This window comes from Lynx rufus, unplaced genomic scaffold (assembly GCF_022079265.1).
Source record: "Lynx rufus isolate CCGP_SWC_20201006 ecotype Redwood Valley unplaced genomic scaffold, mLynRuf1.p SCAF_1, whole genome shotgun sequence".
Lineage (NCBI taxonomy): Eukaryota > Metazoa > Chordata > Mammalia > Carnivora > Felidae > Lynx > Lynx rufus.
Genome location: NW_025814823.1, coordinates 115178901 through 115203927, shown reverse-complemented (window position 1 = coordinate 115203927; position 25027 = coordinate 115178901). Strand labels below are relative to the sequence as shown.

The window sequence follows — 25027 nt, the reverse complement described above, 5'->3', positions numbered from 1 at the left end:
CTTCCCTAGTGGGCTGCCACAGAAACTACAAGGCCAGGCCCACGCACCTCACAGCCTGGAGCCACAGGTAGTTTCCCGTGTTGGGTAACACTCTGCCCTGAGCACAGGGATACCAGGAGGGCTGGGAGCACCACAGATACTGTGGGCAAATCCAAGAGATGTTTAATGTAAAACCCAACTCCTCTGGAAGGCAAAGAAAACAACTTTGGCCTCTCAGACTTGGTTTCATAGTGGACTTTATTGGGAAAAGTTAGTGTAAAAAACATTCAGATTAATAAAATTTAAATAAGACAGTAAAATTATACCTCGTAGCTATAGTAATCGCTGTAGTAATCACAAATAAGGTAAAGTCTAAATTATTGCCTAAGCAAACACTATTTTGTCAGGCTTCTGTTGCAAAGCCCAAGGCAGGAAACACTGCAATTACTACAAGTGAGCCCAATGATGAATTTGCATTTGAAGCTGAGGAAAGGGAAAAAAAAAAGCATGTTCTGATTAGGGCATCACAACATTCTAGTCTGAAAAAAAGCAACTTTATTAATGTCCTGCAGCAGAGTACATTAGTAATTGTAACCAGGCATTAAAATTCTCATTTCATTGTCATAAAGAGAGTAATCAGTTTTCTTCATGATACATTACGTTTTACTGAGCTTCATGTGGCTTGTCCCTCCAAGACCTTTCTGGGAACGTTCCTTCCCCCGGCACACCTTCCTAAGATGCCCAGGTAGTTTACACTGGAACATGTCTGGTCATGTGATACCAGCCAACCCTGGAACCCCTGCGCCCCCCCGGAACCCAGGACTTGGTGGAGGCCCCCTCACTGAACCCAGGTTGACTCCAATACGGCATCTCAAACCCCAATGCCACACTGAGAACTCAGTCAAGAGTGTCACTAACAAGTTAATGTGAGTTTCTCTTTGGTTATGGAATTTTTATTTTTATTTAACCTTATAAAAATATAGCTAGAAATAAGCTCCTGAATTCCAAAAGTATTTTTAACCAATTTAAACACAAGTATGTCCTTGCCAAAAATTCACCACCTGGCCAGGTTTAAAATCTGCCTATTTCTCTGTGGAATCTAACATCAGTGTTCTATTTAGCAAATACATTTGAGTGAAGAGCCGTGACTGATCTTTAGAAGCCCCCAAAGAGTGGGGGCAGCTGGGCAGGGTGGCCCTAGATGCTGTCCATGGCTTTGAACTCGCTGAGGGCCTGCACAGGGTTCACATGCTTCTTCTGAGATGCCCGTTTAATCTTGGTTTGTGTCTCGTCCTGTTTCTCTCTCTTCACCAAGGGCTTTTTCTCAGGTGCCTTCATCTTCCACGAAACAGCTGGAAGGTTGAGGGAAGCCATACCCTGAGACTTCTGGTATTTGGTGGAGGCCACATAGGATGCCTTCACCGTCTGCACTACCGCATTCATCAAGTTCTTGGCAGCCTGGATCAGGGACATGGCGCTGTCCACCTAAGAGGCACAGATGGGGCAGTGAGGAACACAAGTCTGACCTTCAGCTCCGTGTGCACCAGGGGCCTAGGCAACAGCCGTGTTCCTGATTAGCTCTCCCAGTGGCTACTGACCTTACCCAAAAAACCTGAAAATACGTAGGTTTCAGCCATTTGGAAGTAAAGGGAGTAGAATCAAAAAACATAAGGCGCCATCCCCTCCTTTCAAATCTTTATTCACTCTAGGAAGCTGGAGGAAGATGGTCTCTTTCTAACTGATTGCAGAGCTGTAACCACCAGCACTGACGAGGATGCTTTTTCAGTCATGATCCGGGGCATTTCCTCTCTCAGTATGGATACAAGCTCCCCACACGCGGGGGCACCAATATGCCCCACATACAAAGTAGTTCTTTGAAAATGAAATCCCAGGAGATTAGCAGAAGCTACAGGGAATCTATGGAGCCCAGCAAGTCAAGCAAGACATCCTCTTTGCCCTGCCCAATGTGACAAGGGGTCCAGAACTGTGGCATGGGGAACAGACAAGGGGAATACTCAAGTGAGAAGGGTGGAGGAAGTCTAAGAAAGCATATCTATATAATCTTGGCATTTTTGAACAGGTTCAATTCCTCTCTGGGGGAAGAACAGCAAGGAAGGTAAAAATACTTTATCCCAGCAAGAGGCCAGCCCTGTAATGGCTCCCAGCCGTCACCAACTGCACCATGCCTAATAGCACTGCAATTCAGCAGGGCACTGCCACCACAACACACTTTCCCAGTTGCTGGGCAGCTAAGGAGTGTGTGCAGACAGGAGGCTACTTTCATTTTGGAAAAAGGCCAGCATATTACCAACAATCACTTCGTTCCATGGATAAAACTTACCCCAGAGACAACGAGCTCTCCACCGAGATTCTGCACCTCAGCTTTGACTTTGCTGCAGATGTTGAGCTGGTGGCAGTAGAGGGCAATACGCTGCAGGTAGGCCAGCAAGTCCTGCTTGCAGGCTGAGTCGGGGCACTGAAGGAAGAGCAGCAGGTTCAGCCCTGAGAGTTCCAGGCCCTAACACATCCCACCCCCAGGTGCCACCGACATGACGCCTCTCTCCTTGCTGGAGTAAAGGGCAAGAGACATGAGTTATCCAGCCCTAAACTGCTCTCTGCAGGGCCCATGCCCCTCAAGGTGAGAAAAAAACCTCAGCAAGCAAAAGCCTGGTTCTGGAGACAAGAGTGCTTGGAGCTACATAATAACCATCCGAATAGCTCTTCTGCTAGGGGCACTTTATGTGGTCAAAACTGTGATGAAAACTATAAACATCTGATAAAAGGAAATGTTCACTTGAGGCAAAGATGGAGGATGAGTAAACCAAAGTGAGAAAAAGAATACCTGGGGATGGTGAGGTCTTGACCAGTCACAGAGAGACTCAAGGGCAGCCCAATTCCTGTCTTGCTGCCTAAGCTCAGGGTGACTTTAGGAGGTTTCATCCCAACATTGAAATAGAGCACCTCTCTCAAGTGTTTACGGCAAATGCTTCCCTCCTGTGAGGCTGGAGTGCAGAGTCAGCAGGTGGTATAAAAAAGGCCTACGGACCATGCTGGAGCTTCTGCATTTTCTTCTAAGAAGCTACTGAGGAAGCACAGAGCCATATCTGATCTGCACGTTAAGATGATGCTACAAAAAGATGGTGTTGGTGGCTGTGTGCAGAAGGGAGTGGATGGCAGCATCGGTGGGGACAGGCCACAGCAGTCCAGATATAGGCCGTGGAGGTTTGGGCTGAACTGGTGGTTGCAGAAAGGAAAACACTGGATGTTGTCACAATTAAGTGTGGCCAGGAGAAGCACCAGGGCTTAGTCCTGGATTTCATGAAAGAGGTGAGTCAAAAATGGCTTCTAAATCTTTGGCTTGGGTGGTGAGGAACCACTACTATTCATCCTATAGCCTAGATGCTTCAAGGAAAAGTAGCTGATGAGGGGTGGGGAGGCGGGTCTGGATCTGTGGAGAAAAACTATAACGTGCAAACACGGTCCCCATTGGTAAATCTTAGAGCATCCAGGGAAATGTGCTGTAAATGAGGAAATAGGAACCACATTTTCTGACAAAGGAAAAGAGACGAAGGCTCAGTGGTTAAGAACAAGCAGTGCACCCAATGTTTACAGCAGCATTTTCAACAATAGCCGAAGTATGGAAAGAGCCTAAATGTCCATCAATGGGTGAATGGATAAAGAAGATGTGGTGTATATATATACAATGGAATATGACTCAGCAATCAAAAAGAAAGGAATCTTACCATTTGCAACTACGTGGATGGAACTGGAGGGTATTATGCTAAGTGAAATTAGAGAAAGACAAAATTCCTATGACTTCACTCAAATGAGAACTTTAAGAGACAAAACATGAACATAAGGGAAAGGAAACAAAAATAATATACAAATAGGGAGGGGGACAAAACAGAGGAGACTCATAAATATGGAGAGCAAACTGGGGGTTACTAGAGGAGTTGTGGGAGGGGGGATGGGCTAAATGGGTAAGGGGCATTGAGGAATCTACTCCTGAAATCACTGTTGCACTATATGCTAATTTGGATGTAAATTTTAAAAAATAAATAAATAAAAAATAAATAAATAAATAAATAAGAACAAGCAGTGCAGAAGTCTATCTAGGCCCATTCAGTGTGTGAAGATCCACAGAAGCAGCTCTTGCCCCGGGCTGAAGGTCTGCAGGAAAAGAGAGAAGCAATAGCATTGCACAGTAATGACTGGCAGGACACACACATCTGCTCCAAAGAGGTGCTCTAATGCAAGTTGGTCCTGCCTGCCTGCTAAGACATGGCAAAGAAAAAAGAGGAATTCAGATATCCTTAAAAATCTATGTTGGTATTAACCAAGCAGGTTGACGAGTTAAGAACAGTTTTAGAGAGGAGCAGAGTGCTGTGTTCCAAGAAAAATCTTGTCACCACCACCTTGGGATGGACCTGGCTGGGCTCCCGCAGTCCCGTGATGAATTCAGGAACCCAAGAAGCAAGCCTATCACTCACGTGGTCTGCAATGGTTCTGCCGAGCTTATCCATCCTGGATCCCGCCTCAGCAATTTTCTTGGCGGCACTGATCACATCTGATGTATTTTTGAGCGGTCCTTTACCTCTGACAAAAAAGCATAAGGATCATTGTATGTAGCTGAAGATGAACAGAAAAGTAAGATTTTCTGCAAGTAGCCTAGTGCTCCCCTCCGTGCAATTGGTGGGGGGTGGGCATGGCTCACCGGGTGAAGTCCGTCATCTCCATCATGATCATGCACATCTGCTTGGCCAGCACGATGATGTCATTACCACTGTCGTCCCACTTGGACACTTCAGCATCCAGCTTGCTCTTTTCTTCCTGGAAGCTGGCCACCTGTTCTGCAATCTTTGCTTTTTGCTCCTGGGGAAGCTGAGCCATGATCGCCTGAAATCAGAAGCACAGAAAGCTCTTACATAAAGAGAATATGAAGTTCTCACAGTGCATTAGCCACAAATATTTCTACCAAGCAATCTATGACACAGGTAGGATAATACTTTAATAGGTTTCATTTTGCCTAAAGGTCCATTTCTTCTTATTTTGAGAAGTTTACAGCAGCCTGAATTTCTGACCCACTTTTAAGTTTTTGTGTGGAGGAAAACACAGTGTGAGGGATTAGAAGGCTAATAGGGAAGGTTGGAGATCACACCTGTATAGGAACAGAACCTGCTTAACTTAATTCTTTAGAATTTTATCCTCTGCCTGCTGCCATGGGGAGAGGACTTAAGAGAAGGGGCTGATGCATGGAGCCCTTTGCCTTGTGGGTCCTGACTGGGCATTTCCGGTGCTGCTACTTTTAGTTACTTGACATGGCATTTAAACCTTATCAAAGCAGCACCTGGAGGCCTGGTGCCCACCTCAAGGTCCACAGACTCCTAAGCCTTGGGCTTCTCCCCACTCAGCTTCCCCAAGTGCTCATGATGGAGTGGGGCCCAAAGCAAGGATGCATTCGCTGTTCAAAATAATTTCTAAGGAGGGGAAAAAGACTCCATAGAAATATTTCTTGGCATCCTCCCAAAAACATAAATGCTATTGATTGAAGATTTAATGACTCAGATGAATGCAATGGCTCTGAATGATTTTCTTGAATGTACCACTGTTGTTTTTTTTTAACCCATGAATAATTAAATCGTTTATACCCATGGTAGCATTGATATGGGCAAAGACAGCAATCTTTTTCGAATTTCACAATCCTTTTTAACAAACATTACATTGACTGGATCTAGGGCTTTCCTGATGCAGGGCTCTGTCATAAACCAAAGCCCCAGGGCACAGTTGAGGCACAGTGCCATGTTCCTCTCTGCTCCCAGCTGAGGAGACATTCTGGAGGAACCTATATCTGACTAGCATGTGCCACAACTTAGGTTAACTTGAGTCCTGCTGCCAGAGAAAGAGTGGGAAAATGGTGTTCTCAAAATCAAGAGTGTTTTCCTGGAAGAGAAAAAGCCGAGTTCCCAGAGGGACAGGGAAAACAAGTCAAACTTGTCCCTTACCCGGGCACTCTGGCCAGCAATCAGTTGATCATCTTCTGTCTGGACACTTGTCCTACTTCTGACATCAAAGTCTTCTGTCTCGAAGTCAGAATCATCCAGTTCCTCAGGGGTCTACCATCAACACAGAAAGTACAAGTCAGACACAACCCTGGGCCTTTGGCCTTCAGCTATTCCAAGCCTCTGGGCCCAGTGTATGAACACCCAGAATTCTGGATTTTCATGTGCCATGTTCCAGCGATGTAGTTAAAATCATTCTTTGTCCAAGACCCTGGCCTCACTAATGCACATGTGGGGTGTCTGGTCCAACAATCACCAGGTGAAGGTACCACATCAACAATTCCCAAAGAGTCTAGGGCTTTCTTTATGGGAGGTTAGGGCTTCAACTTTCACCAGAGTCAGGACTCTATTTGACATAATGTACTCCTCTAACACTTGTATCCTAACACAAAGGTGAGAATTATCTTGGGTAGAAAAGGTACTGTAGTGAAAAGAGAAGTACCAAACATTAGCAGATTCTTCTAACCTTCTCATTTTATGACAAAAAGAAAATTAGTGAATTAACTCATGCTAGGCTTTCTCTTAGGATACTGCTTTGAGGAGTACAAATAGGCAATGTACTTTTATGGTTTTTTTTGTTTGATCAAAGCAAAAAGAATATGGCAGGTGAGGTCTGAGTATATACCAAAGGTCCTGAATACCAGTCCCAGCTGTTTGCTTTAATTATGGAATAAAATTCTTATTTTGCACAACCTCCAGCCTCTGATGATTAGCTGCTGACTTGAAACATAATGTTGTCTTCTGGAAGTTATCAGTAACAGGGCAGCAGGCATAACAGCTGGGGTTGGCTCTTGGCCCAGCTGGCCGGCCTGTGACAGGAGGGCACTGAGGGGAGTCCCTCATCTGCACCAGGACCTAATCCAAGCCCAGCCCAAGGGCTCGCTGTGAGGCTCAAAAGAGAGGATGGGTGAGGAAGCATCTGGCCCGGCCAAAACTATCTTGGGTTTGTACACATGCAAAGGCTGAGCCTTTCCCTCAATGGGATGAGGTAAGGACAGCGGCAGTCACCCCAGGCACCAGCAAGCTGGAAGGAACACATGAATGCAAGATCCTAGAGTTTCTCTGACTTGGCAGTGTGAAACAGTACACCACCCTGGGCCATTTAGAATGGCCTGTGAAGGAGCGTTCTCCAAGGAAGGCCTCCTGATAAGATCTCTGCTTCTGTTCCACCCTGGCTAGTCCATCACAGACCAAAGAACTATTCTTGCCAAGAAAACCAAATACATTCTATTCTTTCATTCTGAGTACATGTATGCCAAGTACTGTTCTGGGCCTTGGAGGTACAAAATGACTAACACAAAGATCCCTGCTCTTGCATATATTCTAAGGGGAGAAATGACAATAAACAAAATGAGAAGGTGAATTTTATGAGACATCAGAAAGCGATCAGTGATACAAATCAATAAAGCAGTGAGGATTGTAATTTCATATGGGTGGTCAGGAAAGGTTTCCTAAGAAGGTGACATGTGAACAGGGAGCATGGGAGGTACCTGGGGGAGGAGTGTCCTGGCAGGAGGGAGTCACCACAACCAAGGCCCAGAGGCAGGAGCTCACCTGGGGAATCAGATGAGCAAGGAGGCCATGGCAGAAGGACTGAGCTCACTGCCCTCAGGTTATAGGATCAACTACAGCCCCAGAAGAACAGCAGCAGATGAAATTCTAGAAGGCCTTGTGGGCTAGTGTAAGGACTGATGCCAGCCACAGCCAGCCTGTGGAGGGTGCTGAACAGTGGATAACATGACCTAACTGAAACTTGAAAGGATCACTTGGGCTGCTCTGTGGAGAGTGAAACTAGGCTTCAAGGGATGAGAATAGGGAGGCAGGTACATGAATCCAGGTAAGAGATGTTAGTGGCCAGGACCAGAGTGAGAGCAGTGCTCAGATGCTCTATTTATTGTGAAGGTAGAGGAGATGTGGGAATTGAGACAAAAAGAGGAATCAAGGGCAAATCCGAGGTTTGGGCCTCAGCAAGTGGAAGGTAGGTTGCCATCTACTAACCCATGAAGACTGGGTGGAGGAGGGTCGGGGTGAAAGATTAGCAGATGCTTGTTAGGTAATCAAGTGGCCAGAGAGAGCAGGCAAAGTGGAAGGTTGTGTGTGGAGCTCAGGACAGTCACCCTGGATGTTTTTCCCAAGGGAATGAGGACTGTGTGAGAAGAGAAGCCGACAGCTTTGCTACCAGACATGCCACTGGTAAGGAGCTGAAGAGACGAGGACAAAGCAGACTAAGGAGGAGGAGGACGGATGGGAGAAATGCCAGTGTGCTGTATGCTGTACATGGGCAGAGACCTGGCAGGGGGCAGGCGGGACGTCCAGACCACCTCCACACCCTAAGGAAACAGCCCCAGGCCCCATGGGAGGGGGGGGGAGGCGAGCAGGAAGGTCTGAAACATTCTCGGATGCTAGGGTTGTGGGGCAATGCTGCCTGGTTCTGGGACCACAGTAGGGGCAGCTGCCCTATTCTACAACCAGGCTTAGCAGATGACGGATTTCAAGAGAATAGGATTGTGCAAAGCCATATAAGGAAGTGAATGGGGCAAAAGAGAGTCTACTAACTAAACAGAGATGCAAAAAGCTAGAAAAGAAACAAAGCAAACACAGGCGTGGTTGGGTAAGAGTGACAGGTGAGGAAGACTCAGAGGACTGTCACATACTGGACAGTGGGGGCTGCAGAGAAGGACACTGGACACTGGAAATGACAAAGACCAGGTGTGACTATGGAAGGCAAGCTGAGGTAGGAGGAGGACAAGACACAAGACTGAGAGGCTTGGGGGATGGAAGGATGATTCTTGAATTCAAATAGGAACGGAGTCCAAGTGCACAGCAGTAAGCCAGGGCCTGCAGTGTAGCTGCCTCGCAGGCCTCAGTTGTGCCCTGGCTCTAGCACAAGCAGCTGTGTACGCCTCTGCCAGGGCTGGTGCCCAGTACAGCTACCCCACTGCCAGGCCCTGTGCTAGGCACACTATCTACATTATAGCTAATTAAAACCATCAACCACTAGCACCTCTGTTTTAAGAGAAGATAAGAGAGGAGGCACCTGTTCACAGACACAGCTCTAGAAGAGGAGTCTATGAGGCCTGCCTGCTCTAAGGACTGCTCTCCCACAACAGGACTCTAGGATCTGCATGCATTTCCTGGCATGTACGCAGTTTTTGTCACACTTTAAGCCCCAAAAGCATTAACCTCAGACACCCAATGACTCCTTTTTATCATTAATGTTCTTTTTATTTCTAGCTGTCTGTCAGTATGGAAAAGAGCTCTGGAATAATAGGGCTGTGTTCATTACTAGTGGTTTATGTGACCTGGGATCCCTTCAAAGCACTGAGACAGAGCTGCTGGGTTTAACCTGTTATTCAACCAGGCCAGGATTCTTCTTGAGCACAGGAATGAAGGGATGGAGAAAGCAAGAACAACCAATTCCCTGCCCCCAACCTCCAACACGTCCAGGGGACCTGGGACCTGTAGGAATAGCCAGCAGCCAACCAGGAAATCCAAGAACATTTATCTTTCCTCCTTACCCAGAGGTACAGTCTTGCCCAAGTATTTCTACACTGCATACGAACTGGGTCCAGCCTGATGCAACTGCCTTAGAAATGGCCTCTGTTTCCAGCTGACAGTCTGACTAGGTTCTACAGGATGCCAAGCTGAGAGGATAAAAAAAAATGGGACAGAATCCCTGCCTAGCTTGAAGGGCTGGACGAGCAAACCATGTAAATGACACTCCCCTGACCCCACTACACTGACAACACGGCACAATAGCCATGTATGCAGCAGGCAGGCTGGGCAGCTAGAGGAGGGCCCGGCCCAGGCCTGGGGGACCCCCAGGTGGCCTGGTGAGAATTCTCCCTGCTCTCAGCTTCCAGAGCAATATGTTCATACTCCTAACAGCATGTGAGGGATCAATTGCTAGGGAAATCGCGAGGGAAAGATAGCTGTGAGACCTGGCACCAGCCCCTGGGCTGTATTACAGAGGGGTTAGTAGTTTCTCAAGGGGCTGCCACAGGCACTCCTCCTTAGTCTCAACACACTGGGGCCCCAGGAGCCTCCTGCCACCCCTTCGAGGAGAGAGAACGTATTCTATGTGAACAGTAACTTCAACTTGCATTAAAGAAATACTCCGTTCTCTGCAAATAGCTGAAAAGCCTTTATTCTGTGTAGTATCCCTCTAACTTACCAGAAGCCTCCTATGTGTGGTAGCTGTTTGCCTGAAACTAAATCATCAAAGCCAGTTCACACTAGCTCCCCTTCTTGGCCCAAGTTTGGGCTCTAACTTGCGAGTAAAAGTCATTTTAGACAACATAATTAAATATATCTCATTCTAACAGCTTTTAGATTCATGGTTTTAATATACTGCCACCGCATCTGCTGAGTTCCAGAATGATGCATTGCTCAAGTTTAGCAAATGATAAGAAAGAAGCTGTTAAAATGTCTGAAATGCAGTTACTCACCCTTATCATCAACACCGCTTTCCTGATGTCCCGGATGCCATCGTACACTAGGCGGGAGGCATCAATAAACTCATTCTCATCCATGGGCTGGGCAGGGTCCGAGCTGAGGGCTTCCACAGCTGCCTCTACTTGCTCAGTAAAACGTGGCATGACTGTGGAGAAAGAGGCAGGGCAGATCCTGCTAGGCCAGCAGACGTGATCATTCTACCAGCCCTCCCTCAATCCCTCAGTCAGACAGGAGGAGGTGAGGTATATGATGAAGAGCATCTGCCTCTACCTATGTGAGGAGTATTTACAGTTGAAATAAATTAAATGCTATATTTTACCAAGACTCAAATCATCTTTGTCTCTGACCAGATTTTGCAATACAGGATTTGGATGGGTGAGCAACTGAAGTGAGATAAACGGGAGGCCTCGCTTAAAACCAGGACTCTCCTTAATTTGGTATTTATCCACTAACAAAAGACTTTACTCAAAAATTCACCTTAAATAGTGTGTTCAGAATTATTCCCATCATTAGCTGTGGGACACATGAAGGAAAGGGGTTTTCAAGGCCTTAATTTAGTTGATCAACTTCTCAAGGTCTGATGTCCAACCCAGACATGTTGTGTGAAGACCTGATCTACATCCTGATCTCATCCTTCCTAACCACAGGGCCTGAACTCCCAGGATGGCCCGGCCCACCCATCTGTGTGTGGGGAGCACTGGAAGGGAGGAAGTCCCCGAACCTGTGTTGGAGAGCAGCTTGGTGGCTTCCAGGACCTTCTCTGTGTAGACCCCTGGCTCATAGTTGTCCATCTCTGAGGTGACTACATGGATGACCCTAGCAGCCCGGCCTCGAATCGCACCAGCTGTGCGGTCCAGCCCATCCACATCTTTCTCTTGGAGAGCAATGACACATTTGTTCACATCTTCCAAAATGTGATTCTCTGAAGAACAAACAAAAGGCTGAATGAGGGAGAAGGCATTCCACTAGAAGGGTAAAATTTTAAGTTGGCACCTATCGTTCACTGAGTGCTCATTGTGTGCCAGCTGCAGTGCCAAAGCGTTTCATGTATCATTTCACTGAACAGACCAGACTAACCGCTGGATTAACTGTCCCACAGAAACTCAACCTGTAATCACCTCCAAGAATAACAATCTGCATTCCAGGCTTATAGAAAGAGGGAGACAGAGGTCAACTGAGATTTTTAAGGCACAGGTGTTTTGCAAACCAGGCAGAAAATTCAGATTATAGAAACCTACTAACTTCTCTTTAAATAATTTCACTGACCTAATGTCCAAAACAAAGTCTAAAACAGAGGGAGGGTTTCACGATAAGTCTCATTCCTTCCATTCTCTTGCCCCTCCCTCAGTAGATGCCAATGTATTCAGACCATCTCCCAAGAAGCCAGGACAGCCCTGGGATAGAAGGCGCTGGAAAGGAGACTGAAGCCTCCTCTGGAGGGCATAGAGGAAGCCCATCTAAAGCAAAACATTTAGTAACCCTCTCATGGGTGCAGGGGGTACCTTGCTGTGATATTTACAAAAACCCTTGAATCCTGTTAAGCTGACATTTTGAGGACCCACCAAACCTATTTTTCCTCAAAGCAAAATGCTTCACACTGGATACTGGGAACCTCTGAGTTAGCTTTAGCTTCCTCTATAATAAAAGCAAAGTGGAAGCAACCAAAATGTCTAAGGACAGTAGGTAATATATTATGGGTACTATACAGCCATTAAAATGGATGAGGTCAATGTGTAAGGGCTAACCCAGAATGGTAAAAGGGGATGTTCTCACCCAGAACTGAAGGGACCACGAGGATATGGCCCAAATGACAGGGCTCCTCAGACTCCGTGAAGTTGGTTGGAGAGTGACATAAAGGAAAGCCACCACGTCATCATCTAGCTATTGCCTCCCAGCTCAGAAAGGAGCTTTCTTCAAGACATGCAAGAACTCACAGAGGATATGCTCACTTAATTAAGCCAAGAGAGTACCAGGTACAATAGGTGAAAGACTAATGGCCCTAGTTCTTCTGGCAGAGCTAGAACAATTAGGGCAAAAGTAATCTAAGAAACATATCTGGTCATTTCTTTGCCAGTCCTGGCCACCTTATGCATCGACATGTCATTATTCTGGACTGCTTCCTGATTTAATTGACTTCCAAAAGCCATTACCCTTCCCTCACAGCCTCTGCTAACATACTCAGTCAAGTTATATGTGACAATGTCTGGAAGGGAGGGAACAATAAGCTTGACCTCCTAAGATACTCAAAACTAAGTTAGTGGTCATGGTGCTATTTCCTCTCATGTCCAATGGAGGCAGAGGCAAGTGGTACTTAGTAGATCTATCAAAGAACAGTATACCACAATGCACTGCCTTTGTAATTCCCAAGAGACTAGAGACAGGAACTCTGTAAGGGTCTCTGTTCCGAGACTAAAGGTACAGTGGCATAAAATGAAAACAATCACAATGCGAAAGAAATAACCAGTGAAAGAATTAAAAAGAGAGTTGGTGAAAACATGTTTCCTATAAAACTAAATGCACCCTTACCATATGATCCAGCAATCACACTCCTTGGTATTTATCCTAAGGAGTTGAAAACCTAAGTCCACATAAAAACATGCACACAGATGTTTACAACAGCTTTGTTCATAACTGCCAAAACTTGGAAACCACCAAGGTGTCCTTCAGTAGGTGAATGGATAAAATGAGGTAAATCCAGACCATGGAATTTTATTCAGCACTAAAAAGCAATGAGCTATCAAACCATGAAAAGACATGGTATACATATTACTAAATGAAAGAAGACAATCTGAAAAGGCTACGTACTGTATTATTCCAACTATAGGACATTCTGGAAAAGGCAAAACTATGGAGGTAGTAAAAATATCAGGAGTTGGAGGGGGTAGGAAGAACAGACAGAACATAGAGGATTTTTAGAGCAGTGAATACTTTACATGACACTATTATGATGGATACATCATCAGTTGTAACAAGTGTGCCACTATGATGGGACATGCTGATGAGGCTGTGCACGTGTGGGTTTACAGACTGATGGAAAATCTCTGTACGCTTCTCTTAAATTATGCTGTGAACTTAAAATTGCTCTAAAAGTTTTTCTTTCTTTTCTTTAAATAAATTATTTTCAGTGAAAGCCAGAATACAGTGTGAATTCCTATTACAGAAAAGAAAAATGAATTACCACGGTAAAGCAAAGAAAACCCTAATTTTGTGTCTACTAATTCAAAAAGAAGTGGGACCTGTAGGGTTTCTAGCATTGTACTATCAACAGAGAAAACCTATTAAACTTTTTACATAAACAAATTTTAGGAAGAATATTTATTTGAACCATTCATAAGAATGAATGGATGGGGAGCCCACTGGAAGCATCTTTTATATGCAAACTTTCTATATAATTAAACTAAACACAGTGGTACTGGGCCTGCACACCATACCAACCTGTGGGTTAAGAACTGTTGCTTTTAGGGGTGCCTGGGTGGCTCAGTCGGTTGAGCGTCCAACTTTGGCTCAGGTCATGACCTCGCGGTCTGTGAGTTCGAGCCCCACGTCAGGCTCTGTGCTGACAGCTCAGAGCCTGGACCTGCTTCAGATTCTGTGTCTCCTTCTCTCTCTGCCCCTCCCCAACTCATGCTCTGTCTCTCTCTCTGTGTCAAATATAAACAAACATTTAAAAAAAAAAAAAAAAAGAACTGCTGCTTTTGCTGAACCTAAAACATTTTACACTTGTATTTTGTTTAAGGAAAGGAAAGCAGCAGGAAGGGAAAGAAAAAGTGTCACTAACTAAACTATGAGCCAATGTTTTCTTGTATCATTGATTTTAAAACTCATCCTTGTTTCAGGATTGTTAGTATGGGGGAGGAAGCCCATCTTAGAATCAATGAAGCATGACATTCTTTTTTGTTCATTAAGCAAAATAGTCCAAACTTTCACCAGTGATTTGTTAACCTTCATCTAGACACCTATGTTTTTAAAAATCAATTTAGACTTTCTTGAATTCACACTGGCTTTCTTCCAGTGAACCTAAACCAGGGAAGGGCTTGCTATTCTTTAGCAACAAAGGAAGCCTTCTATTTCAGGAAGCTGACTAAAGTAATAGTGTCTACCGTCACTGAACAGCTGTCTCTAGGAAAGCCCCATCCAGCTGAGGCTACCACATACCCAGGACACAACATCAATCCTGTTCTCTGCACTTGAGCCTTAAGGGAGAAGCGAGGTTCCAGTGAATGTGCACAAACACGAGAGGCTTGGAGGTACCCAGGCTAACTAAAATCTTAAGTTACTTCAGCTTTAATTGAATTTCCAAGGAACCTCAGCATGGGTCCCTTATGGGTAGACACACCAATCTATACCCCATTAAAGACTCTCGATTGTTAAACAGTCATCACTGGGAGGTGCCTCTAACAGGAAAAAAAGTCACATATACAACAGTCTATCTAACAAGGGACCATATTATGGACACTATTATGTTTTTCATTTGAAAACCTTTCTAGGCCTGCATCCACCCATTTGCCTGATTCATGTTAATGGCTGCAAAGTACCTTACTGAATAGATGGAGGGGCCATAATTTACTTATCCAGTCTTCTCTTCAACATTTTGGTTGACATGAACAACTTTGTACAGGTATTTTGGCAAACATTTGTGTACATATCCCTGAGAAAAATTTCTAGCAATAGGATTACTAACTCAAAAGGCATATATATGTTTAAAGTAGATATGCAGTGCCTAATTGGCCTCCAGGAACCAAGCCAACTGGAATTCTCCAGAATGCTGCATCAACTCATACTTCAATTCATGATATGTAACAGGGCCCATTCTGTGTACCCTTTGTTCTGGATGTCTTTATTGGTATTAACCTTATGCACACATATGAAATGATAATATTAATACTTTATATAGAGGACTTTATAACAGGAAATACTGAGGGCTTGACATTTAACTCTTTACATAGTAGCCATTAAAAAAAAAAAATCACCATTAAATAACGAGCAAGCCAGGGCAGGGACTTCTCCAAGGTCACACAGCTAGTGGGCAGAGGAGTCAGAAATCAAACCTATCTTCACTACCTTATCTTCAAAGTTTTTTTTGCTCTTCAACACAAAAACAAAAAATTAGGTATTGTAATCCTTTTATTTAATGGCCTTCTAATAAGACCAAATTGGGCACAGTGACCCTTAATGAAGAAGAAAAAGTACAAATTACCACTCTTACGTGTTGCCCTAATGTATCTAATGCAATATACTATTTGTTTCCAAGAGCACGTGGTAAAAAAAATGTAATAAACCCAATTGGAACCACTCTAACCAAACACTTGAATTAAAAGAAAAAAAAAGAAGACACTAAAGCTTCCACATGTAAGCAGAATAAATGCACAAGAAAGTAAATTGCACTTCCATGGAAAACGTTTATCAAATACAATTCAAATGAAATTCAAACAGTCTTTATCACTTTGATAAATTTCAAACTCCTGTCCTTAAGGGATCAGTCAATATAAATATACTTGTGGTCTGCTGAATGCGCTCTAGCATCTTAACATCTCCAATATTTACAAGGCACATTGTGAAAAGAGCTTGGTGAAAAGGAGCTCCACTCCCTCTTCCCTGGGATGGCATGCATGTCCCCCTACTTTCAAATGCCATGGTCTCCGATTTGATTGTAACACAGAGTTTTGTCAAGTTTCCCTTGCCCTGCAGCCTCATGAAATGTTTGGGGGCTTCAGCAAATTATACACAAAGTTACCATTAGTTTTTGAGTCACAAATTTAGATAAGACTTGTGGCAGGTATGAGGGAACTTCTGGAACCAACAGGACAGAATATCCAGCAACAATAGAGATAAAGCAACAAAAAGTCCTCTCAGTCCTATTCCCTAAATAACTTTCCCTTAGAGGGGTTCTTGGCTAGTGGGCAGGCTTCAGGAAATTTCTAGGCCCCATGAGTTCCAAGAAGGATTTCATGGTAGAAAATCCTTATTGGAAATATTCCTTAAAAACTATCACACTGCCAGAGGTACCAGAATACAGTAGAAAACAACCACTCCAAGGAGTCAAGCACCATCCTTACTTTGCATTTAGTATAGATTTATGAAACCCACCACCCAAAGCTAGACTCTGTGCTGGGCACTTGCCTGGCAGCTCATCTACTCAAAGCCATGCCTACTTCACAGACAGGACTACTGAAGCACCGCCATGCCAGAGGGCAAGGAGAAACTGGCAGAGGGGGAAGATCAGGATGAGGACAAGACATGACTTACTGTCTAAAGACTACCCATGAATGCTGCAGACTGACACATCCTCTCCAATCCACGGTGCACAATTAGAGATCCTGTGAACTGTACAAGGGCTAAGGACTGGAGACCAGTAGGGGCCTGCCTAGTTCAAAGTGGGGTTCCTTGTGATGACAGCCAGTCACTTCCCTAGCAAGTCTGTGTCAGGTGAGATGGTTAGACATCTCTAGTTCCCCACCCTACCATGAAAAGATGCTCAAATTTCCATGGGTGAGGTGGGTGTGTGAAAGTATAAAAGAGTGTGAATGCCAACAACTAACTAGTCAGTTGAGGAGAACTCTGCACAGAAATCTGCTTGTATCCTCCCCTCCATCCCATGCCCCTATAAAGCACAGAAGAATTATGAATATTAATCATTTGATACTAAGCAAGCCTGTGACAAAACCTGTAGACCTCTGAATTCACATACTCTGAAAACACCAACACTTCCTGACTCAGAGAACTGTTCTGTATTTTTATTTCCTAAATAGCAACGGTCTAGACTCCTTTCCATCAAGTCAGCCCTTATACTTTCCCACATTTGCATAAAAATTGAACATGCTCACCAGATAAAAGCGTATCTGTTAAAGAATTTAATTTCTCTTTACCATTCTTCTGTTTTATGTCATATACCCTAAAGATACTGCCTGGATGCCACTAAATGCTACTGCAGAAGCCTCTTTGTTCTCCAATTTGAAGAATGTTGCATGAGGGACATTTGATTCTATTACATTTTATTTTGCTGTAAGAAGGACTGAAAATCCCTTGAGACCAAGCATGAGATATATACCCAACCTCATCACAAGAAGTAACTTTAGGAATGTAGTGTCTATCTCCGGAGGGGGGCTTTACATTTAGGTTTCAGAATTTGTTTGCTTAAAAGTGTGCTGTGAAGGTGGAATGTTTTTCTCTAAACCTATGAAAAAGAATAACTCAGTACTTCATTGGGAAAAACAACAGAAGGCCAAGATTTCCCAAAAAAGCCATTGCTGCATTTTTGGCACCAGCAAAGATGTGCTTGCAAATGGGGTTTTCATTTTAAAGTACCGGCACCTGCAATTTGGCAGTCCTGCAGCAGCATGGTTTATCCCCTCTTTTTGCAGTTTATGGATTGCCTGTTCCCCACTCTCTCAAGTACAGCCAAAGCTACCAACCCCAAGGAGAAAAGGCAGAGACAGGAGGACATTGGTATGCAGAACACACTGTAACCTTATATATAGGTCATTGCTGGAGGACTGCGCTGTGCATGTACTTAAGCCCCACTTCTCTTTCAAGCTCCATTGACACTCACATCTCCCACATTCCAGCCTGTGGTTCCCTAGGGTGACAGGTAGTTTTAGCCCTACAAGTACCCAGCTGCTGAGTCTGCCCACAGCCACTGGCCTCAGGAGGCCTGGCACCTCCAGAGAGCAAGCATGTAGCTAAGGGCAGCAGAGGCCCTGTTAAATGAAGAATGCATTTATACTTGCTCAATGTGAAGGAGATGGATTGAAATTTATCTGTGTGATAAACAGTGAATTGCAGTTGACAGACATTTTCTATATGAATGCAATTTACTATGTCATTACCAGTTTATGTTTATATAATGAAATCAACTGTTTTTGTGAGGTGAATTACCCAGATTTACTTTTTGCAAGTTCATAATTAAATGGCACTTAAATATTTCCTCTCTGTTTTCTATCCATGCATCATGCAGACAGAATCTTTTAAAAAGTAGGCAGTTAAACTATGATCATTTCCGAGGGAGAAAGGAAGAAGCTTTCCAGGAAGGGGGAAAATTTATTTTAAAAAATGAACTAAAGATGATGGTGCTGGAAACCTCTCCTCTAAAGTTTCACAGGCTTACAACAAATAACCACAGCCTCTCACAGGACACAGGTCAATGTTTTTTCTAAATAACAATAGCTTCAAGAGAGGTGGATGGTCACGGTGCTGTACAGGTCAACAGATGCAAAATATTACTCTATACAAATGGGAGAAAACTGCCAGCCAGCTTTCAAATTCATGCTTCTAAGATCTAGACCAGCCCCACCACAAGGGAAACAACTCCAACCCACCTCCCACTGTTTAGGAGCCAGTGGTAGTTTGTTGTTGTTTTTTTTAATTAAAATCAAAACCAGCACAATATTATTGCTAGAATAATTTACTTGCCCAGACTTGGGGGTGTTTTGATTGTCCATTACTGTGACTTAGAAGTTATTATGCACATTCTCACAGGCTTCTCTGGGGAACCAGCTCATTACCTGAGACAGCCAAGAAGTCATCAATGGAAGTAATGTCATCGACAGCATCTGTGAGAACACGGACTTGTTTTTCCCACTGTTCTTTAAAAAGATCCATGTTCTCTTGGGCCAGTTTACTCTGTGGTTTTGCTGCTAAAGCCAATGCAGCATTGATAACCTGCAAAGATATTGAAGTTCATTTTTTACTCTTCCAGAGGCATGAAAAGAAGATAGGTCAATACACTGGTGATGGCTTTGTCTCATAGGCATTTCACAAGGATCCATGATACCACGTGTTCCACCACAACACTTACGAAGATGAAGAAGTGTTAAACAATAAGTAGCAGATGTGAGGGTAAAAGAAAATACATTGGAAATGCAGATACACAGTAAGACAAACAAATGAAAATATCTCCAACCTCTCCACTCTGTGACAGCAACTTTTGAAAATTTTTGACATTATATTCCAGCCTTTATGCTATACACAATACCCATACACAAGTACATCCCATGACAAAAATATAAAATTCCATGCTACATAAGACTATCTTGTTTCTTCTTCAACATTAACTATTTCTTATCCCATCTTCTGGATTTACACTGTTATTTTCCTATTACACGATTTCTAGGTTTCATAGAGTTACCCACTATTCTTAATAATCTGATGATGAACGTTTGCTATTTCAGGTTCTGAAGTTTAAAAAGTAATCTGTACAAAAAGCACCTGGCTTGAGATATAATTCACATACCAAAAAATTCACCAATTTAAACCTTACAATTCAGTAATTTTTAGTATATTCACAGTTGTGCAACCATTACCACAAGACCACTTTCATCACTCCAAAACAAACCCCATATACATAAGCAGCCATTCCCCATTTTGCTCATTCCTTAAAACTACCTACTGGCAACCACTACCTTTACTTTCTTTTTCTGTAGATTTGTCTATCCTGGGTAATTCATATAAATGGAATCATATTAATATGTGGGTTTTGTAACTAGCTTCTTTCACTTGATGTTTTGGAGGTTCTTCCACGCTGGAAAATATGTCAGTATTTCATTCCTTTCTACTGATAAATAATATGCCATTATACAGATACACAAGATTTTATTTATCCATACATCTGTTGATCAGTTTATTTATCCATACATCAATGAACCATCTCCACTTGTTTGACCATTATGAAAAAAGCTGTTATGAACATTCACATACATGTTTCTGTGTTTTCATTATTTTTGGGTCCATCAGCAGGAGTGGAATAGCTGGGTCATATGTTTAACTTTAGACAAACTGCCAGACTGTTTTCCAAAGCAGTTGCACAATTTTACATTTTCACCAGCATGTATGAAGGTTCCAATCTTCACTAACACTTGTTCTTTTCTTTTTTTCTTTTCTCTCTTTTCTTTTTAATGATAGCCATCCTAGTGGGTGCGAAGTGCTATCTCACTGTGGTTTAATTTGCTTTTCTCTGATGGTGCATGATATTACACATCTTTTCCTATGCTTATTGACCATTAGCACAGATTCTTTGGAGAAATACCTACTCAATCCTTTGCTGTTTTCACTCAATGAGTAAATAATGAAATCGAACTGAGAGGATAATTACTAACATTTCTAGGTCCAACATCCTTATGGGTTATCAGAAATAAATATACTTATGATAATGCAACTTGGAAGGGAAGCAAAGACAAGAGAAAACTGGTGGTGATGGAATCGAGGTCTGGATGAAGCAGAAAAATACTTACCACAGAAGCATTTGGCATGCAAAGCTGAAGACAGGATTTGGGACACATTGTTTTTAGGTGCCACAGGAACCACATGCCTATAGGTCTTAATTCCCAATATACTGCAGCAGTATTCAAGAATTTTATTCAATGCAGTCAACAAAGACTTGTAAACAAACTGAAGAATTACAGCTACTAGACTGTCGCAGCTATTCCTCTTCCCTCCTAAATAACTCGAACTGACAGACCAACAAGATTATAAACTACAGACTCATAGGCATAAGGGACTGGGCCAGCTACTTATTATTAACAGCCCGTTTATAAAAGCATATGGGTTTGGACAATCAATTATTGTAAGAAGAGCTATCCTACCATCTTTCCATGTGTTATACTGTGGTCTTCCATATTTTCATCATTTCAAGACTTGTTCTTTGCCTCTCTTCCTTCTCGCCATTCACTTCCCACCAGGTGATTCACCACTGTGGACTACTCTCTTGACTACTTAACTCACTGATTCACCAATGCACCAATGAATCAGAGCAGAGCTAGACTGTATAAGAATACTTGGCTGAAAAAAATGTTTCCTAAGATAGCCAAGTAAACACGGGCAGGGAATTAATTATATGTTTTAAATACGAAGATAATTCCTCCATTACAAAAAGAAAATTGCTCTCTTTGTTCTGTAATATATCTTATCTCATACAGTATAATGGAGAAAAAGCACCTTATCTAAGGTTAACTTTCTCATTTTCATTACAAACTATTTACAAAGGACACTTGATAAATTAAATACTCATTTCTGATGACTCTGACTCTGAGTAAATTAGAAAGATTCTGAACATACTACTTTAAATAATCATCAAACATTATACTTTGTGGTGAAAACTAGAATCATTTACCTTAAAAAACAGATGTTATTAATGTTATACTTACTGTTACCATTAGTTAAACAATAATATAATGATCTTTCTAGCCAATGAAATCAAATGGGAAATAGAAATAAAAGAAAAAGCTGTTAGAAAGGAGACCACCAAATGACTTTTCAATACAGATGATCTCTGTTTATCTAGGAAACTGAAGAGAGTCACCCCCCAAAAATTTAGTATTATAAAGAGTTCATTAAGGAAGCTACAGACAATATAAGTATCTATTAAAAAATCAATTTTTTATATACTAGAAAAAAGAAAATGAAAGGAATGTCAAATCTTTATGAAAGCAATTAACGGGAAATAAAGGGGACTAGATCTCTGAAGAAACCCACAGTATTAAAGTAACAGTAAGTGATTTAACTTTTCTGAGGAATATTACAAAAACTCAAATAAACAAACATATTCCATGTTTAGGCATAGGAAGACTGACCTACTTACTCACAAATTAATCTGGAACAATAAACAGCTAGGAATAGCCAAAAAACCTTGGAGAAAGAGAGCAAGAGTAATGGAAGAGAGGTAATTAAAATGTAATACAAAGCTAAAGTAATTACAATAGAATCATCTAAAAATAGACACTGTCATAGTGAATGAAAAAAGTTAACATCACATACAAGTAGGGATTAACAGTACATTGGTTTTGTATTTGATGGACTATCTGGAGAAAAATAAAGTTAAACCCTCACTTCATGCTTATATTTAAAAGCTAACAAAGCTAAAGAATCTATTTATGGGGGCGCCTGGGTGGCTCAGTCAGTTAAGCCTCTGACTTCGGCTGAGGTCATGATCTCATGGTTTGTGAGTTCAAGCCCCACATCGGGCTCTGTGCTGACAGCTCAGAGCCTGGAGCCTGCTTGGATTCTGTGTCTCCCTTTCTCTCTGCCCCGCCCCCGCTCATGCTCTCTTTCTCTCAAAAATGAATAAACATCTAAAACAATTTTAAAAAAAAAGGCATCTATTTATGTTTTGACTGAATTCTTCAAGAGAAATATCTCTCATTTCTTAGAAAACTCTGCCCTATTTCCAAATAACAATGGGAGAAGTCCATTCATAAATCTGACTATATTACTTCTGTATTTAAGTATATGTAACTGAAGTATGTTAGGTAAATCTGTAAGGAGAACACCAAAATACTAATAGAAAAATGGGGGAAAGACATGGACAGCCTACCTAAGATGAACTATAAATGACTAGTAAACAACTAGGGGAAAAAATTTATTCTCACAAATCAAAAGAAATAAAAATTAATGGGAGTTAATATTTTTTCTCATTAAATTAGCAAAAAGCCCCACACGAGGCACTACCACCATGTTGAAAACCTCTAGAACAACGTTGAATAGGACATCCTTGTCTTGTTTTTGATTGTAGGGAGAAAGGACTCAGCCTGTTCCCGTTAATATTACGTTTCACCTGGTATGATGTTACCAGGCTGAGCAAATTCTCTTATGTTCCTGGTTTACAAAGTGTTTTTTGTCAGGCCTAGAGGTTAGATTTTCTTGAAGACTTTTTGTTTAATTTCTACTGCTCTGGCTATTTCTTCTCTGTCTTCTTTGCTGCCCTGTCTTCTTCGACATCAAAGAATTTCAGAGTTCCTCAAGGTTTATTTCTATGCTGCCCTTTCTCCTTTCTACACTCCTCTCCTCACAGTGAGCAATTTCATCTAGTTTCACGATTTTACATACCACTTAGGTGCCAACTACTCCCACATCTCCTATCCAGACCATTTATTCTAGCTCCCAACTCATATCGCTTGCTCTATACCAAACAGCTCCACTCAGATGTCTCACAATTTCCTGTCCCAAGAATGCGGAGTGGTCTTGCTTTAAAATTCTTGATTACTCAAGACACATAATGTTGGAGACAGCAAGGGAACTATACTTCCTTAGTCTAGTAAATCTCCTCCTCTCAAGCCTGGACTCTAAATGAGTATTTGTTTCACACCTTCTTTTCTCACCTACCTCAGCCAGCATCCTCAGTCTCAGCTTCAAAGCCTGCTGCTTCCTACTTGAGTGAGATGAATGCGATCAAAAGACAATGTCCATAGTTCCTATCACCACATCTACCCACTTACCTGCATCTGTACCAGGTACTGTCTTACCTTTTTAAAAATATAGGTGTTCAATCTATGTTCCCATCTCAGACCAACCTTTCTACCTGTCCACTGCATCTTATTTCCTCTCCCCTACTCCAGGACATTGCTCTAGCAATTCTTCATCCATTCTATAGTATCTATATCGATATTGTCTATTATACATTCTATTGGTTATATAGATTATCTATTCTGTATTATCAATATTTATACTGATATTATTCTACATTATCAATATTTCCCCTTTACTGGACTATTTCCTAATTATGTATTATCGATATTTCCCCTTTCTATACTGTAAATATTTCTCATCTATTGGATTATTTTCAACAGGTAAACATAAAAAACATGCTAGTATGGGTCCCAACTAAAAATAAAAAACAAGTAACAGTCTCAATCCCGTATCTAGCTCATGCTACCACCCCATGTCTCTATAAACCTTACATAAAATCTGAAAGAGCTGCCAACTTGTTATACCCAATCCCTCTCTCCTCTCTTGAACCCATTCTAGTCAAGCTTATGTCTCCTAAACTCTACCTAAACTCCTTTGTCCAAGGTCATTTGTCATCTCTACATATTGTTCAATCCGAGGACTAATTCTCAGTTCACGTTCAACAACCATTTGACAGGAATAAACATCATTCCTAGAAACACTCTTTTCACTTGGTTTCCAAGGTAGAGCCAGCTTCTGGTGTTCTTCTGGTCTTACTAACCCTTCCTCAGTCTTCTTTGCTCATCTCCCCAAACTTTAGATGTTAGAGAACCCCAGTTTTAGTACCTAGACTTTTTTACTCTAGGTATACTCATTCTATTGGTGAGCACATCCAGGCTCATGGTATCCTATGTGTGCTGATGAGTCTCACATTTATACAACCTGTCTAGATCTGTTCCTTGAATTTCACTTAGCATCTTGCATATCTAATTACCATGTCTAAAACAGAGCTCCTTAGCTGTTCCCCCAAACCACGCTTCCCTATCAAAATAAATGACACCTCCATCCTTCCAGCTACTTATATTCAAAACCCTGGAATTCTCCTTTACTCCTCTCTTTCCCCTCCACCTCATATTTAATCCTTCAGTAAATTCTATCATCATATATCCAGACTCTAATCAGTGCCTGCCACATCCACTGTACTCTTTCCTGGATTAGTACCGAAGCCTCTGTTTTGGTTTCCTAATGCTGCTATAACATATTATTACTGAAGCAGTTTTACTTAAAACAACACAAATGTATTATCTTATAGTTCTGGACATCAGAAGTCAAAGTGTCAGCAGACCTATTCATTCTAGAGGCTCTAGAGGAGAATCCAG

The 25027-nt window shown here is 42.3% G+C and overlaps 1 protein-coding gene across 1 annotated transcript in view; it reads right to left on the bottom strand.

The window, feature by feature from the left end:
- Nucleotides 1-219: 219 nt before the first annotated feature.
- The window catches only part of CTNNA1 (catenin alpha 1), a 179633-nt gene continuing 154825 nt past the window's right edge, over nucleotides 220-25027 (bottom strand). Inside the window, exons 11-18 of the mRNA XM_047085416.1 lie at nucleotides 18995-19151; nucleotides 11215-11415; nucleotides 10487-10638; nucleotides 5982-6092; nucleotides 4694-4875; nucleotides 4470-4575; nucleotides 2321-2455; nucleotides 220-1464 (exon numbers count right to left, since the gene is read on the bottom strand). Coding sequence (XP_046941372.1) covers nucleotides 1177-1464; nucleotides 2321-2455; nucleotides 4470-4575; nucleotides 4694-4875; nucleotides 5982-6092; nucleotides 10487-10638; nucleotides 11215-11415; nucleotides 18995-19151 — 1332 coding nt within the window. The 3' untranslated portion in view covers nucleotides 220-1176. The remainder of the gene's footprint in view (nucleotides 1465-2320; nucleotides 2456-4469; nucleotides 4576-4693; nucleotides 4876-5981; nucleotides 6093-10486; nucleotides 10639-11214; nucleotides 11416-18994; nucleotides 19152-25027) is intronic.